Source organism: Cyprinus carpio, chromosome B4, assembly GCF_018340385.1.
Source record: "Cyprinus carpio isolate SPL01 chromosome B4, ASM1834038v1, whole genome shotgun sequence".
NCBI classification, from domain to species: Eukaryota; Metazoa; Chordata; class Actinopteri; order Cypriniformes; family Cyprinidae; genus Cyprinus; species Cyprinus carpio.
Window position 1 is genome coordinate 9,327,996 of NC_056600.1, and position 17,565 is coordinate 9,345,560.

The window sequence follows — 17,565 nt, forward strand, 5'->3', positions numbered from 1 at the left end:
AAACAGAAAAGAAGATATTTTGAAGAATCAAACAGTAAGCAGTTGATGGTAGTCACTGACTTCCATAGTAGCCTATGAAAAAAAATCATATGGAAGTCAATGGCTACCGCCAACTGCTTGGTTACCAACATTCTTCTTATTATTCGAATATCTTATTTTGTGTTACTACATGAAGGAGAGTTTTTCATTTTAAGATGAACGTTAAATTCAGGCCTAAATATTTCACAGTTTAAAGATGAACAGGTTTTTACAGTTGCAGTCATTATTTACAGTATTATTAGCAGCACTGTACGTTTGCAGATCACGTGAGTCCATTTCAAATTCAACCCCAGGAGAGCAAACAATTGATTTTTTTCAAAAAAGGGCACAAAGCAACTTACTTAAAAGCACTAATAACAGTTATTAGTCCACCAGCAGCCTCTGAAGATGAACAGCTCGCTGTATTTAATCTCGTGAAATGAAGGGGCGGGCTGTAGTTGCATTTCCTCCTCACATCCTGCGCTGACCCTCCGATACCCCCGCCGACTGGACAAGCGCCTGCGGAGCAACAAGCCTTGCCGCCTGGGGAAAAGACCTTTATCTACTGTTAAGGTAAGTTTAAACACGCTATGCTTTCGCTTTGTGCGATGGAAAGGGACGTTGGTGCTTGTCCCAAACGCGGCATAAGAGCAGGTGGTTCTAGAAAAAAATACTAAAGTGTGCATCACACCACGCAGTTTTATTTTGCTGGCGTTCTTGAGCGCGGAAAGAGTATCGCAGGATCAACGCAACTGAGAAACCTCGAAGCGTTTCGCGGTAAAGTATAAGGCCAAAGTCCGGGGGAGGAAAGAAAGGGAATCGGCTGCATTAAACCACCACGTCTTCTTTTTTTTCTCGGGACAACCACCATTGCTTTCATTGTATGTGGGGTGTTGAAGGAAGGAGGAGGATAACGTGAATTTAAATAATTAAAATGTACAGAGGAGTGATTTTTCATGCCATTTAGTCACATCGTTCAGAAATGAAAAGCATCCGTGGCTTTAAAAAAAAAATTTTTTTTGAGTCAACGTGTCACTCGTTGACGAGAAAAACCCAACTAACTCCGCTAAATACAGAGAGGTAAGTTTACCTAGCGAAAGTGAAACGCTGTATAAATAGACAAACGGTTTACAACTTCCTTTAACCTTGAAAATACATGATGCTATCAGTAACATGCTACCAATTTAACCAAAAGAAATTGCTACATTTCAATTTTGTTACTTTACTACAGTAGAAAATCTGTTTAATGGGACAATATATGTAATTTTACGTTTAAAAGTGTAAATTATTTTTAGAAGTCAGCTAAAGCATAATATAACCACATACATACATACAGCAAAAGCCCATATTATATTCAAGAAGATAGTACACTTACAAGAAAAACAAAACAAAGAAACAATCAAAAACACATCTAAAGTAGTTCGGTAGTCTTGTGTTGAAACTTCATTCAGAGACCAGCAAACAAGCTTTTTTTTTTAAAGTCACCTTACAGTTTGCTGCAAAATAGCAAAAAGACGGTAAAGTCCCCACATGGCACATTACATTTAATGATAACTTATATGTAATGTAAAAGTATCCTTTAATAGCACCTATATTATTATTCTAACAGTGTATTTTATGGTATGTTTAAAATACATCTAATTTTGGTTTAAAGTTAAATTTTTTATATAATGTTTTAATAATGCAACATTTCTTTTGAAGTAAATCGGTGTGTGGTTCAATTAATAATGCAGTATTTTTGAAGTAAATCAGTATATGGAGTAAATAAGAAGACCTGGCTTCCTTAAAATTCTTGAAACACTTCTTTGAATACTTGTGGTAACCCATAACGACACAAAACCTGCATGTGTTCCAAATCCCAGCCGAAGCCATCGGTCTGTCAACAGCGTGGACGAGAGGATAGTTTGTCTTTATCAGGCAGACCTTCACATTGAGGTGAATAATAAATGCAAATGCAATGAATAAAACATTATTTTGTACTAAATCCTAATTTCAAATTAAAAATTCTGCATTTGGAGTCCATCACCATCATACATAATCTGTATTTACTGCTCAATACAGATAACCCTTTAGAAAAAGCACTCTAAGTGATTACCACTGACACACAACAAGGCCTTTCTCCATACATTTACAACACGTGATCAGCAAATCAATATGTCCCGGCAGTCATTCTGAACAACTTATTTATGCCTCAGTATCCGAAAGAAATCGATAGGTCTTACTGTGAAAATCCAGACTTTAAAATCCATTATAGCAGGGATTTTTTTATAAACCAAAGCCTGCAGTCTAATTTTGTGTTTTGGAACAGAACGTGTCAGTCACCTTTCTAATCTGGTGCTGCATTCGGTGTCCTCAAGATTTTTCAGACCAGCAGTGTGGGTTGGACTGTGTGTAGTTTTGTTTTGTTTTCAACCATTTCAAACCAAACACCCTCGTTTTATCGGCCATACATGGCTGCTGTTTTGACATGCACCTCCTCCACACTAGGCCCTGAGACGTGAGCGTGTCGTCTGTCTGTGGCAGAAACCCATGGGCCACAGCTGTTAATTAACATGTCATGGAAAAGAACAGTGTTTGACTGCCATCTTTCAAAAAGCCTGTTTACGCTCCTGCCCACCTCCTCTTCTTTGTCCTTTTCCCATTTTGCCTCATAAATTCACAAAGAGTGAGCAACCACCACTTCATGAGAACTTCTTTTCTGTTTTCCACTTCTTTTGTCTCTTTTCACCAACAGGAGAGATGGGCAACTTGTATAAGGATGAGCAGGACGACTGGATCACGGTGTGTCTCAAGTACCTCCTCTTCATTTTCAACTTCCTGTTTTGGGTGAGTCTCAGAACCACTTTGCTACTTAAAGGAATATTACTCCCCAAAATTAAAAATGACTGAAAATGTACTCACCCTCAAGCCATCCACGATGTAGATGAGTTTGTGTGTGCATTGTAACAGATTTGGAGAAATTAGCATTAAATCACTTGCTCACAAATGGATCCTCTGCAGTGAATGGGTGCCGTCAGTATGAGAGTTCAAACAGCTGATTAAAACATCACAATAATCTACAAGTAATCCACATTACTCCAGTCCATCAATGAATATCTTGTGAATTGAAAAGCTGTGTGTTTGTCAAAAACAAATCCATTTTGAAGTATTTTAACTTAAAACAAAAATACCCTATCCATAATATTTCTTTCTCCAGTTTTGTCTGAATCAAGAGAGAAATATGCACAGTTCAAGCACCGTTTACAAGCAAAAACAGTTCATGGATTTTGATGTAAGATGACAACAGGGGATTGTTTTTTGTTTTTTTTCACTGGAAGAAGCAATATTGTGGATTATGGATAGTATTTTGAAGCGATGGTTTAAAGTTAAAATGCTGATTTTAGGCTGTTGTTTCACTTTGTCATGCATTTTATTTCCATATTCTGTTGTAGGCAGCATTCTTATGAAATATCAGATGCAGTGAGAGACAAATGACAAGGAGATGCAAGAAGTGTGTATGTGAATGAAAGATCTTTTCGTTCAACTTAAATCTGAGTCTTGTCCCATCATCTTGCTCTTGTTCTCCTCCCCCTCTTACTTCCTCTTCCCACCCACCTGTGCATTTGCTCAATAAGTACACTGCCCTCTAGAGATGACTTTGTTTCTGAGCGGAGAAAGACAAACCTGCTGTCTGAGCAAAAGCATTTCTCAGTATGAAGTATTATTTAATGAAACTCATCTTTGTAGTTACATCTCTACTGCAGTTTCAGACAGATGGATTTATTCCATAAATCTTGGACCAAACAAGAGAAATCCAGGAAATGATTCAGAACCACACCTTCCACCAGAATGCACAACCCTGTGCATATATCCGCTAATTTAAAGGGATAGTCCAGCCACAATGAAATTCTGTCATAATTTCCTCACTCTCATGTCATTCCAAACATGTCTGATTGACTTTCTTTTATGGAACACAAACAGAGACGTTCTGAATAATGCACTGGTTGTTTTTTTAATGCAGCTTCAAAGTTTAAAAAGGACACAAAAGCACTATAAAAGTGGTTTATATGCATTTCAATCTGTATCTCACAATTCTTATTCACTTTCTTTATATTCACATTTTTTGTTGCATGGAAAAAAAAGAGTAATGCAAGTTATAATCGACATGGGTGAGTAAGTAATGACTCATTTTCAATTTTGGGTGAACAATTCCTTTGAAGCTTAACCTCTGAAATATATTAAGCGTATACTCTAGTGATTCATTCAATGTAGATTTTTTGTTAAGAAATGTCCTCCTCAAGCTCAGAGTCCTCACTGTGTGTGGTATGCAAGCAGCTCAGGGAGCATTAAAGAGACAATGGGACTTAGGGATAGTTGTTGTTTGAGTTTGAAATGGGAGAGTGTCGTGGAAAGTGCTGGAAGTGTTGAAGGGAGGAGTCTTTTTTGGAATTTCCTCAGTTTCCGACTTACATAGATCTGAGAAACAGATAAATGAGTGTGTATGCATATAGATTACTGGAGTCTTTACTTTGCACAGCACTACACAGGTGGATAATTAACCTGTGCTGAAATCCCAGGGTAAATGAATGATTATTTGAGTTGGTTAAATAATGACACACCTGTCAAACGATGAAATAGGTGTTTATCGTTCGAAACAGGAGTTTCAGTTTGATGTGTATAATTAACGCCATTGTTTTTTTTAACTCCAGCTACCTTCTCATCATTGTTTGTCCCTAACTATCTATCCAAAATACAGTTTTTGTCTTTATTTTTGTCTTTAATTTGAAGACTTTTTCTTGCTTAACAGTCATTTGATTTCATCTCCCCCCCAGTTCCACTTCCCATATTGTTAATATAACTTTTAAATGTGTATGTATTTTTTAAATTCAATCCAAATTAAATAGAAATTTGCAGAACATTTAATTACACTTAGGCCTTCCAAGATGTAGATGAACTTGTTATTTATTCAAATAGATTTGGAGAAATTTGGCATTACATCACCAATGCTCACCAATGGATCCTCTGCAGTGAATGGGTGCCTTCAGAATGATGTATGAATATCAGTATGAGTTCAAACAGCTGATAAAAACATGACAAGAATCCACATGGTTAAGAAACAATCAAAACAGCCATTTTTAAATGTGCATATATATTTTAAATAAAATGTAAATTAATGTAAATAAATTAAAATGTAAATAAATTTTAATTAAAATGTTAAATTACGTTTCATAAAATGATTTTTCCACTCTCTTCCTGACCCTTAGAATTAAACAGGTATTTGTGTGTGTGTGTGTGTGTGTGTGTGTGTGTGTGTGTGTGTGTGTGTGTGTGTGTGAAACATACATGATGCTATCAGTGAAAGGTTCAAAATGTGTGCTGTCATGTGTATTCACATTCATCATAAAGTTCTGGATGTTCAGAACAAGCCATTTTTGTGGCTTTCTCATGATAAATTGTATTTTTGGACTAATAAGCACATTTTGAGCTTGATTTAATTTAATTTTACCCCTTTAAACTTGTAATATGTGTATTAAAACAAATGTTCTGATATATTGAGATGCTTTTTTCTCTTCCAGATGGGCGGCGGGGTGGTGTTGGGTGTCGGGATCTGGACGCTGGTCGATAAAGGAGAGTACCTGAGCCTGCTGGCCTCTAGTACATTCGCTGTGTCCGCCTACATCCTGATCCTGGCAGGTGGGCTGGTGATGGTCACTGGGTTCTTGGGCTGCTGTGCCGTAATACGTGAGCAGAAGAGCTGTCTGTCCACGGTGAGAGAATAGAGATGAATGAGAAGACATCATGTTGTGCCAATTTATCCATTGTGCTCCACTCATTAGATATAATTGCGCTAGATCCCGGCCTCTTTTTGGTCATCTCAGTTATTGTTGCCTGTAAGTCGAGGTGGGTGGTACTGAGTGTCTATAGACAAAGCAGAACCGGCTCCGTGGCAGCCATGACAAATGAGCTGACAGGCATCTGCTTTCTCGCCATTTTTTTTAAAAGATAGTACCTTGTGTTTGTATGAAAGAGAGAACGAGACGAGCAAGGTTGTGACTGCCACTGCAGCAGTGCTATTTATAGCCCACTCTCACTGAATCTGTATGAATCTACGGAGGAGCGCCACTTCGCTAGGAATTAGTAATGAGGATACTGCCTTTGCTGGTCTGATCTGAGTGCATTGCATTATGGGAAAAACATATAAATGCATAGGGAAACGTCCACATGCGACAGCTGCCATGAGGTTAACAGCTGTTCAGTGCGCTGTTTTCTTTGAATAACCTTGAATCGGTTCATTTAATTTGCTACTGTGCTGGTGTTTATATAAATTACATCAGACTTCCTGTCCTTTCTATCGACCTCCAGAAGAAAACTGACAAGATTATGAATGTGTGTGTGTATAGTGTATTTGTGTTTGTTTGCCCTAATTTATTCTTGTGGCTTGTTTCCATTTAGTACTAATAATATTATTATGCAGCATCTTTCCACCATGTAGTGCTGTGGAGATCTTGTTGTGCATCGTTGTGTGTTGTACTGTTGTGTACTGGGCCAGCATAGATTATTGATGGAAACTGACTTTTCAGTTCAACTTCAGCACTCGCATTGCAATTAAAATAGAAATAAGTATGTTCACAGAAAGACATGATGAGTTTGAGTTATGTATAATATTGAAATCATTTTTCTGTTTCTTGCTTGGCTTGTTTTCAATTATACCACAATAAATATTTCCCTGTAAACATTTTCAAAGGCAGATTTGGGGTTGTTATCACCCACTCTCTCTCCCTCCACAATAAACTGTGACGGCTTATTCAGTTTAGTCATTTATTGCTTTATTTTCCTCTGAGGAAAATGTCACTGTGTCTTTTATTTTCATCTGTCAGGCATCTCCACCACTGCCAGCTCTGAGCAAGAAATTTCTTAGAAACCAGTTTTATTTACTTTATCCCCTTGACAGGGAAAATATGGTTACATTTTGAAGCATTTTGAATGTTGATGTGTGAATAAACAAACCTGTTGTAAGACATTGTTTCTTTTAGAGGGAAGCCATTTAAAATTGTTCTTGATAAAGACAAAGTCAAATTAAACTAAATAGTTGAACATTTTCTGAACAAAAGATCCAGAGTTACTTTATTGTTTTTAGGCAACCTTTTAGCTTTTGGTTTAACAAATCCAGTTAAATTCAAGTTAAATTAAATGTTAGCTTAAGTTACATATTCATTCATTCATCCATTCAGTTCATTTTTATATTTCTTTTCCCATTAATTAAATTTTAGTTTTATAGAACATCCCCTTGGCATTCATGACTTTAATAGGAATTCTGATTTCATGTGTATTTCCCATGGATATTTATGCCATCAGCATTTTACAATTTGTGTAGCATATCTAGAGTGGCAATAAGTGGATTTCCTGTTTTCTGAAAAGGATGTTGTATGATTTTTGTGCATTAATTGTATTTGTATTGTTCACTGGTTCCTGTCTTCCTGCAGTACTTCTCCTGTCTGCTTCTGATCTTCCTAATTGAGCTGGTGGCTGGTGTTCTGGCCTACGTTTATTACCAGGCGGTGAGTGAACTTAGACACACTTTTAGACAATATTGCTACAAAACAAAGCTCTAAAACCAACCTCCAAATTGCTTTTATGATGGATCTAGTTGTAGGACTATACCCGACTGGTGAGATGAGACATTTGACAGATGACACTGCATACTGCTCACTCTCTATCTTTTTGTTCATTTCTCTCTGTCTTTCTCTTCTCTCGGTCTCTCACAGCTGAGTGAAGAGCTGAAGCAGCACTTGAGCAAGACGATGACAGAGAACTATGCCCAACCTGGAAAAGAGAGCATCACTCAATCTGTGGACAGACTACAGCAGGATGTGAGAAACGCCAAATCCCAGCATGTTTCTAGGCCTTTTCACTTCTGGTTTTTGCTGTGAACACAAATTTCAGAATGAGTATATTGAACATTTTATATAATTAGATTAGAGACAAAAACAAGAGTATGTGGGTAGGGCAAATTATTTTTCAATTGTATTACAGTTTTTGTGCCATGGTAATGGAACATAAATTATTCAAAACACTGCTAGAAGTGGGAAATCCAGTAGCTTTATTTTATTTTCTTTATTTATTATTATTTTTTAATTAAATGTCTTTATTTTGCTTTAGTTTTATTTCATGCTTTATTTTTATATTTTTATTTCATTATATTTTTATATTTATTTATTTATTTATTTTTTATTTATTCAATGTTTATTTCATCTTCATTTATGTTTTATCTTAAAATAAAATGCTGTATTTTTTATTTTGCTTGTTTTTTTATGTAATATAAATTTATTCTTATTTATTTTAATTTTATTTTATTATTTCGGACTACCAGCACTTTAATTTAATTTAAACTAGATACACTCAACAATCTACTGCCTTTAAACGTCATGTAAAATCCTTGTTGTGAACAAAGCGCAGGAATACATGTACTCCATACCTTTAAAATACCAGACCACTTTGCATACTGATCCTAATTGATCCTAACTAACCATAACTCCCTCATCTTCACCTTGCAGTTCAAGTGCTGTGGGAGCAACAACTCCTTTGATTGGACACACAGTGTGTACATCATCTCCCCGCAAGCGGAGAAACGGTTGGTCCCTGACAGCTGCTGTAAGACCATCACACCTCAGTGTGGAAAGAGAGACCACCCCTCGAACATCTACAAGGTGGAGGTGGGTCAGACACTGTTAACCTCAAATCAACCCCCACACAACGTTTACGCAACATGTGTTTATTCATCTGTACTTAACTTGCTTTACAAAACACATGCTAAGATTCTTCCTCATTGTCTGTGGGAACTACACTATGCCTGTGAACCATATCATCATGAAGTGTTTGATACGCCCCTTGGGAGTCATTTAGACTAAGAAAGCACAGCTGTGAGCAAAGCAGGTGTGACTGGTAACATATATGAGCTTGTAAAGTGTGAGGTAACACTACAGTTAACGGCTGCCAAGCTCTCTGTGTATATTCTTTGGGAACCGACCTCCGGTGTGATACATAATACAATACGACACTGGTTTTACTGGCCTCTAGTGGGTCATTAGTTTTACTCTATATGTGATATGTTGTGGCAGTATCCACGATACTGTCTATTAAATCAAACAATAAAAAATCAGTAACTCTTCATCAGTCTGCAAAATAAATCAATTTACACATCCACATTTGCGCGTTGACACTGAAAAAGAACATGATATATACAGTAAACTGTAACTGTTGACTGAGTTAACAGTGCTGTGGTCTCTCACAGGGCGGCTGTATCACTAAACTGGAGCAGTTTCTGGCAGATCACTTGCTCATTATTGGTGCTGTGGGAATAGGCGTGGCCTGTCTACAGGTAAGCCCCGCCCTTCTCAGGTGTGCTGTGCAATTAAAGGGAAAGTTCACTCAAAATATTATTCACTCAATGTCATGTTGTTCTTAAAACACGTTAACTATATTGAGCTCAACTCAACATGCATATAACCTGTATACTATATTTTTTATGTTTATGCCCAATTACTGTGAAGCATATCTCAGAGAAACAGTAGGAACAATGGATCATTGAGGTCTTCTGATGTGGTTCAATAACATGAAAGCCTTCACTAAAATAGCTGATGCAATGACCTGCGGGCAATCGTTTAATGGACTCTGTTTTCGCCCTCGACCGGTAATGCGCACGGTAGTCACACAGAGCACTGCCCGCTGGGTAAAAATAGGTGGAGACCACATGCAGGTTTGAGAAAATGAAAGAAAGGGAGATGGAGAGCTCTTAGCTCTAAGTGCAGATCTCACAGTGAGAGTGCTGCATTCACTGCAGGGGTGCAGAGGGCCATTGATCTGTTTCCCTTGAATAAACTCTGTATATAAACACCACCGAAATGTGACTCCAGCTCCGACCTCATATTGATTCTCTGAGCTGGGAGGGATGTGTAATAACCATAGATTATACTTTTGAGAAGTTTATCCCACTCCTTCTCTTTTTAGTGGGTAGTGGTTTTAATGTTTTTATATGTTGTTTGGTATTAAAGCTTATTTCCATTTTTCCATTAGCTTTTTTATTTATTTATTGCAGAAACAAGCTTGTTTATATCTCACAATTTGAACTTTTATTCTCAGAATTGTGGATTTATATTTTAAATTGTAATAATATATATTTTTATTATATTTATATTCTTATATAATATAAAGTAGATTTATATTATATTCTATATTGCAGATTATAAACTCACAATATGTTTTTTCTTCTCAAAATTGTATATCTCACAGTTCTAAAATTATATCTACCAATGCAGAATTTTTTCTCAGAATTGCGAGGAAAAAAAAGTCACACCTTTAGCTTTTAACAACCCATTAGAATTGCAAATTTCTATCTCACAACTGCAAATTATAAACTTACAAAAAGGCTTTTCTTCTCAAAATTGCAAGTTTTTATCCTATAGTTCAGACTTTTTTTCTTAGAATTGCGATAAAGTAGTCAGAATCGTGGAATATAAACTCAGAATGTGCAAGAAAAACTTTTAACAAAAATAAAAAAGCTTTTAACAACTTTTTAGAACTGTATTCTTCTAAAAAGTTTTGAATTTGCAGTGTGTAGTATGCACATTGTAGAGTATGGTAGGATGCAATCTATACTTTGTACCACATACTTTGTAGTATACTGAAATGTTAAAGCAGCGTTCCTAGCAGGTCTCAGCTGCTGGTCATGTGATTATTTCATCCAGGAAATGTGAAGCTCTGGAGTGATTAGGTGACTAAAAATAAATCCTGTGTTGAATTTAATGTAATGATTTTACAGTAAAAAGCCACAGTGTAGCTTGAAGAGGCTCTCTAGAGGGAGCGCTAATTAAATTGATCCTCTTCAGTGATCTTTCATTATAAGCGTTGTTATGGCTGTAAATACAGTGCTGCTCTGCAGTGGTCTTGAGCGCCGGTTCACGTTCATATCTTTTCTGTGTAATCACAGCAGTGTATCTTTGAAGAAACTACTTTAAAACTAGCTTGATAAGCTACAAGCCACTCATCATTTAAAGGCATAGTTAACCCAGAATAAAAATAAGTCATCATACTCACCCTCAAGTTGTTCCAAACTTGTATGAATTTCTTTCTTCTGCTGAACACAAGATTTTTTGAAGAATGTGGGTAACCAAACAGCAGTAAGGAAAAAATAATAATACTATGGAAGTCAGTGGCGTTTGGTTCTCCCTTTATCTTAATATCAAATATTATAAATCAATATCTATAAATGTATAAATTAATACCGCAATTAGAACATTTTCTTATAAAAGCATCTTAATTATGGAGATTAGGTTTAATTGAAAAAAATGCAACAAATAAAAAGCTAGAAAACACACTGAATTTTGTTACAGAGTTAAAGATGTAGCAATAAAGCAGCATTTAACATATTTCACTTCAGACAATAAGTTATTATTATTATTATTTTAAAAAAGTGATAACATACATCAACACTTTATCTTTCCCTGAATGTCTTTTTCTCAGATTGTCTGAAGAAAACACTGTATTTCAGGGATTTGTAATGTTTGTCTTCAATTACAGCATGTGTCTCTGTTTTGTCTTGGTTTTGTTTGTCTTTGTCTCTTTCTGTCTTTTTCTTTTTGGTTGTGTCTTTCTTATCTGTTGTTGGTGTGTGTGTGTGTGTGTGTGTGTGTGTGTGTGTGTGTGTGTGGTGTAGCTGGTAGGAGCAGTGCTGACTGCCTACTTTATTTATCTGCTTTATAAAGAAGAGGAAGAAGACTTTTCTGACGTTTGATTGGCTAATGCCAATGTTTGACTCCTGAAGCGCTATGCGATGAGAAGGTTTGATTTTGTGCTCATGTCTGTGTGTGTGTGTGTGTGTGTGTGTGTGTGTGTGTGTGTGCATGTCCATGTGCCTTGTTCCTGTCACTTCATGTCCACCTCATGCTTATGTGTGTGTTTGGCATGAAACCAGCATTCTTACTCCACACACACTGAATGCTGCATGGCAAAAAAGAACAAAAGCTCACTAATAATAAATGTCACCAAATACCATTTTCTTATGTTAAACATTTGTGTTTTGAGAGAAAAAATTTTCATAAGGCAGATAACTGAAAATGTTCATGTAAAAAATCTGTATTTTTGAGAATACTGTAAGTAGCCGTTTACCTGATATAACCTTTTACCTGCTGTGGGACTCCCAGTGTGTCCGATCTATTTAAGGCTTCTCTCTTCCTGTCTATTGTATCCCCTCCTCCGGACCCAGACTGCTAGAAAAGAGAACTTTTAAAGGTGTCAACATATCTGCTCAGAAAAAAAGACTGTTTGTCCCTAGCTTTTTGTGTAGGTCTGCTGATTGTGTTGAAGTCTCATCTCTCAGCCTTTCTCCCATGCTGTTAATCCCACTTTCATCCGGCTTTATTTTCCTCTGGAGTAGCATTAGAAGTGCTGGCAGACAGCAGTAATACTGCTTCTCACTCAGTGCTTTATGACATGGTGGAGAGCTGCATGAAAAGAACAAGCTTTTTAAAACTGAAAATGAAAAATGGACACAAGGGAAGGTGTTCTGTAGATTTTCTAAGATACTCTTTTCCATGCAAGGAAAATTAATGAGGACAGGAGCTTTTAAGCTCCAAAAATAATAAAAAAAGAGGCATAAAGCATATAAAATAGTTTTTTTGGTGCACTATATTCTACATTTGCTAATGACCTATAACTGTTGTGTAAAGATAATTTTTATGACAAATTTACACTATTGTTCATAAGCTCCTTAGTAAGGATTTTTTTCCAGTCTTTTTTTTTATAGCAAATTCAGCTTTGGCATCACAGAAATAGCATTACATTTTAAAACACATTAAAATAGATAAATAATTAAAAATTAGCGTTATATTTAAGAATATTACTGTTTTACTGTATTCTTGTAGTCTTGGTGAGCATTCATGTACCAACTACAAACTTTTCAACTATACTAAATATTTGCTGAAATTGATACTTTTTGGTGTGTTTTTTTTGATTCTCTTATGCATATTTGTGCTATTAAACACTTTAAATTTGCATTTCAAGACATATTTGCACCAAGTTTGGCCCAATTGAAATCAGATATCACATTTTCTTTGTATTGAAAAGTGCAGCATTTCAAGACATTTTGTAAAATATCTTCAAAAGACAGCCAAGTATGGTGACCCATACTGAGTGACAGCTCTGACAAATTTCTGCATTTAAGCATGGGTTAAAAAATGGGTTAAAGTGACGTGACATACAGCCAAGTATGGTGACCCATACTCAGAATTTATGCTCTGCATTTAAGCCATCCAAAGTGCACACACACAGCAATGAACACACACACACCTGGAGCAGTGGGCAGCTATTTATGCTGCGGCACCCGGGGAGCAGTTGGGGGATCGGTGCCTTGCTCAAGGGCACCTCATTCGTGGTATTAACTTGAACCCACAACCTTAGGGTTAGGAATCAAACGCTCTAACCACTAGGCCACGACTTCCCCCTAAAAGGTGAAAAACCTATAGATTTTGGTTTTGTTTACATTCTGAATTAAATGAATTAAAGCAATTCAGTGACACTGTACCATAAGCAAGTCTTATGAACTAACATATGAAAAAAACACTCATAAACCAGAGATCCTTACTGGGGTGTGCCATAAATGCTGATTTACCCTATTATTAACTACAGATTAATCATGGTCTTTCCCATAAAAGTAAAGCATTATTAAGATGAGGAAATACTTGAGTTGAGCTGCACTTCCAGCTCTGGTTTATTTCTGTTTGTGGGTAGGAAGAGACTCACCCACCATGAGCCCTCCTAGGACCTGGCTTCCGATTTGTCTTCAGCTTTTTTCAGAGAGAGAGATAGGAAAAATAAATCCTGGCTAGATGTTGAAACACTATATTTTTAGGTCATGTTTTGTAATTTGTAGACGGAGTTTGTAGAGGTTTGGTAAGATTCTTACATTTTTATCTCCTACATGTTGTTTTCCCCATAATTACAGTTAGAGGAATATCTCAGGGTGTTTTTTATGCTGCCATAAATTTTGAAGAGTGTAGCTGTGAATTATTCTACCATCATGGCAACATTTAAAAGTGAAATGCCATTTTGAAATATGGAACTGTCTAAATGAATTTTTATGCTCTCTTCATTATTAGAGTTACCACTGGTCAGAATCTGCCTACATGTTGTAGCCTTCATATAAACACGTGCACACACACACACTCCCACACATGCTAATTGACCCAGTTACAACAACACTGCTACCGGCTGCCTTACACCTCGGTTTCCATAGTAACTGTACACCGCTTCCCTCTTCCTCTGCGAGCCTTTTATGAAGAGAGTTTCAACAATTGCCACAAGGCTTTTAAAATATCTGTTTTTAAAGGAATAGCTCACCCAAAAGTTGCTGAAAATGTGCACACCCTCAGGCCATCCAAAATTTTGATGAGTGTTTCTTTATCAGAACAGTTTTGGTGAAATTTTGCTCACCAATGGATCTTCTGTAGTGAATGGGTGCCATCAGAATGAGAGTCCAAACAGCTGATAAAGCCTCACAAGTAATCAACATGACTCCAGTCCATCAATTAACAACTTGTGAAGTAAAAAGTTGCATATTTGTAATAAACAAATAAATAATTTAGTTGTTTTTAACTTCAAACTGTTGCTTTCAACTAAAATTTGAGTCCTCTATCCATAATATTGCTTTCTCAGTAAAAAAAAATAAATAAATTCTGATTCACGAGAGAAATATGCACAGATCAAGCACCGTTTCTTAGCAAAAGCAGTCCAAAACATTAATTGATTGACTGGAGATGTGTGGACTATTGTGATATTATGATGTTTTTATCAGCTGTTTGGACTCTCATTCTGACGGCACCCATTCACTGCAGAGGATGTAAATAAGTGATGTATGTATGTAAGTGATGTAATACTAAATTTCTCCAAATTTTTGATCAGATTTTGATGAAGAAACAAACTCATCTACATCTGGAGGATGGCCTGAGGGAAATTTTCTGCAGATTTTTATTTTTGCATGAACTATTCCTGTGAAGTCTTGAACCAATTGAAAAAATAAATGCTAAATCTCAAGACTGACATTGTTGGAGCTCTTTTATGGAATGTTCTGCTGCCTGATGCCTGCCAGTATCTCATTCAGTACAAGATATTATGGGTATTTGACTAGACAGATGTCCACCAGACATGAAAATGTGGCTGATAGCCATCTTGTCTAGTCAAATGCGATGTATAGACCCCTCTTCATCATTTTCATGTTACTTTGATACATTTCAAGTCATCTCTGTGTGTGTTTTTCAGATTTGTGGAATGGTGTTCACCTGTTGCCTGCATAGGCGAATTAAACTGGACCCGTACTGACTGCTCGGAAATGTTCTATGCCTTTATTACACTCTAAAAACACATACACGGCCTTACTACTGTGTCCATTTTAAACTGCATGACCAAATGCATTTGCATTCATATAAGGGCTTTATTATCTTTTATTTGCCACATTTTTTTAGACAAATGTTGCTAGTGTTATTGCCTCCTTATGATCCTAATAGTCTAGAAAGATGTGGGATATTACATATTCAAGGAATAAAAAAAAAAAAAAAAAAACTTTGAATAAATTATAATATTTCAAAATATTTTTTATTAACCACATATTCACTTTAAATAGCTCATATTAAATGTATGTAATGTGCTGCTAGATCTCGGGCAGGTGTGGGAACCTGCTTATAGGCACAAAATACACCGGACCAACATCAAGACCATTCATTATTATATTTTCATAAATATGTGTATTAAGCTTGTGGAATGATTACTGTTTGCACGTTTCAGGTATTGTTATTCTGGTAAAAAATACCATTATGTCCACTGTATGATATACAGTTGGTGTAGAAACGATTTTCACTCAGAAATTGCAAGGTTTTTTTTGCAAATAATGACAAAAATAACTTACTGAATTAAACATTACATTTTGAAGTAGAAAGGCTGAAATAATATTTTCTCATAAAACTTAATCCAATAATCATTTACAAATTGATTATTTTTTTTTTTTTTTTACAGTGTAATTACTTTTTTAGCATTGCAGTAAACAGGTGTCTTTTAAATTCTGCCAATTGTCACACCTCATTCACAAAAAAAGATAAAGCTGCTGTTTGAGCCTTAATGATTTTCATTATAATGGATTGGCAGAATATTATGCTTAATATTATTTTATAAGAGATTTTACTGAACTGATGAACTTCAATTTAGGGCCATGTCATGAAATGTTCAGCTGATTGAAGGAAAAGAATGAGCACCATTCCATTGCATTGCAACACAAAAGTCACAGCTGCAAAATCTTAATGTAGTTGCCACAGCAACGTCAGCCTTATTGAAATTCAATGTCATTTGGGGAAAAATGGTTAGAAAAAGATTTAATGTAACATTCTTGTTTTCTATTGTACTGATAACCATCTGTAGTCCAATTGCTTTATGCTTATGACAGATTATGCATATTTTAAAAACATTGTCAGTAAAAACTAATGCAAATAAACAATCTCTCATCTGAGCTGCACGTTAAGTCTGTAGGTTGTGATTTAAAATATGCATTTAATCATCCCAGTAGTTGATATAATAGATATAATCTTTCATTTGAAAAATTGTTATGTATTTGTAGTCGGAATGTGTATGTATTTTCATAAAGAATTAATTTCATAAATTCTTTGCCTTAAGACTGTTGCATCTTTTTTGTGGGCAGTAGAGATTTATCTGAAACAGCTGTATGTTTATTGTATGTTTTTAAAAAATCTATTTCAAATAAACTTATTTTGTTGACATACTGTATTCTGGTTGACTGCTTGAACTGACGTACTTTAGCCAGTAGATGGAGACAAACACTAATTAATTTATGAATTGCTTCAAGGACAAGAACTCATCTTTAACTTTAAATTGAAAATCCACACGATTCTCATGTGCTTTATTTTTGGAAAAGACCCACTGACATGCAGCCACTAATATCCGGATAATAACTTTCATATCCGGATAATATCCAGATCCAGATTGTCTTTACATTTGACCATATAAATTTGTCTCTGTTTTGTGTCTCTGTCAGATAAAAATCTGATCTGTAATGCTTTTTCCCTTGTTGCAAACAAATCTGAGGAAGCTAATTTCCTGGTTCCTTTTTGTGATGTTGTCATAAAATGTCATTGTTATATGGATTTGTGTGCATAAGAACAAGACTTTGAGTTATTGGCATGCTCCTGTGTTTTTCTGCCTATTTAAGAGTTTTAATCTTGAGCTGGCATTGCAGCCTCTTGCATTTCTAACTGTTCTGTCATCAATTATAAGTAAGTTACTGACATATTCAGTTAGGGTTGAGTAATCATGACTTATGCAACAGATGTTTTCAGCTCACTCACATGCACAGTGTGTTTTAAACCACTTCTCAGTGTGCTTTAAGCAATGTAATTGCAATGCATAGATGCAGTTACACTGCAGGGTATCTATCTGATCAGTCCAAGACTCAAAAAGTGAACTATTGTTGCTGAAATCCCCCTCCTCTGCTCCTGTCATTTCCTCAGGAAA

General features: G+C 35.9%; 1 protein-coding gene across 2 annotated transcripts; it reads left to right on the plus strand.

Moving 5' to 3' along the window:
* The first annotated feature begins 310 nt into the window (after positions 1–310).
* Positions 311–16,821, plus strand: tspan11 (tetraspanin 11). 2 transcript variants are annotated; one of them, XM_042721857.1, is made up of 9 exons: positions 311–591; positions 2,753–2,844; positions 5,574–5,765; positions 7,482–7,556; positions 7,764–7,868; positions 8,553–8,711; positions 9,290–9,376; positions 11,711–11,835; positions 15,310–15,446. In XM_042721857.1, the coding sequence occupies exons 2-8, from the start codon at positions 2,758–2,760 to the stop codon at positions 11,786–11,788; spliced, it is 783 nt and encodes a 260-aa protein (XP_042577791.1). In that variant the 5' UTR covers positions 311–591; positions 2,753–2,757; the 3' UTR covers positions 11,789–11,835; positions 15,310–15,446. The 2 variants fall into 2 exon arrangements, with proteins under 2 accessions (XP_042577791.1, XP_042577792.1); XM_042721858.1 differs by lacking the exon at positions 11,711–11,835 and having other exon boundaries at positions 329–591; positions 15,310–16,821.
* Positions 16,822–17,565: the final 744 nt, after the last annotated feature.

Coding starts and splice junctions, on each gene's coding strand:
- tspan11 (XM_042721857.1), top strand. CDS start 2,758: ATGGGCAACTTGTATAAGGATGAGCAGGACGACTGGATCACGGTGTGT. Junction 2,845..5,573: donor TTTTCAACTTCCTGTTTTGG/GTGAGTCTCAGA, acceptor TTTCTCTTCCAG/ATGGGCGGCGGGGTGGTGTT. Junction 5,766..7,481: donor AGAAGAGCTGTCTGTCCACG/GTGAGAGAATAG, acceptor GTCTTCCTGCAG/TACTTCTCCTGTCTGCTTCT.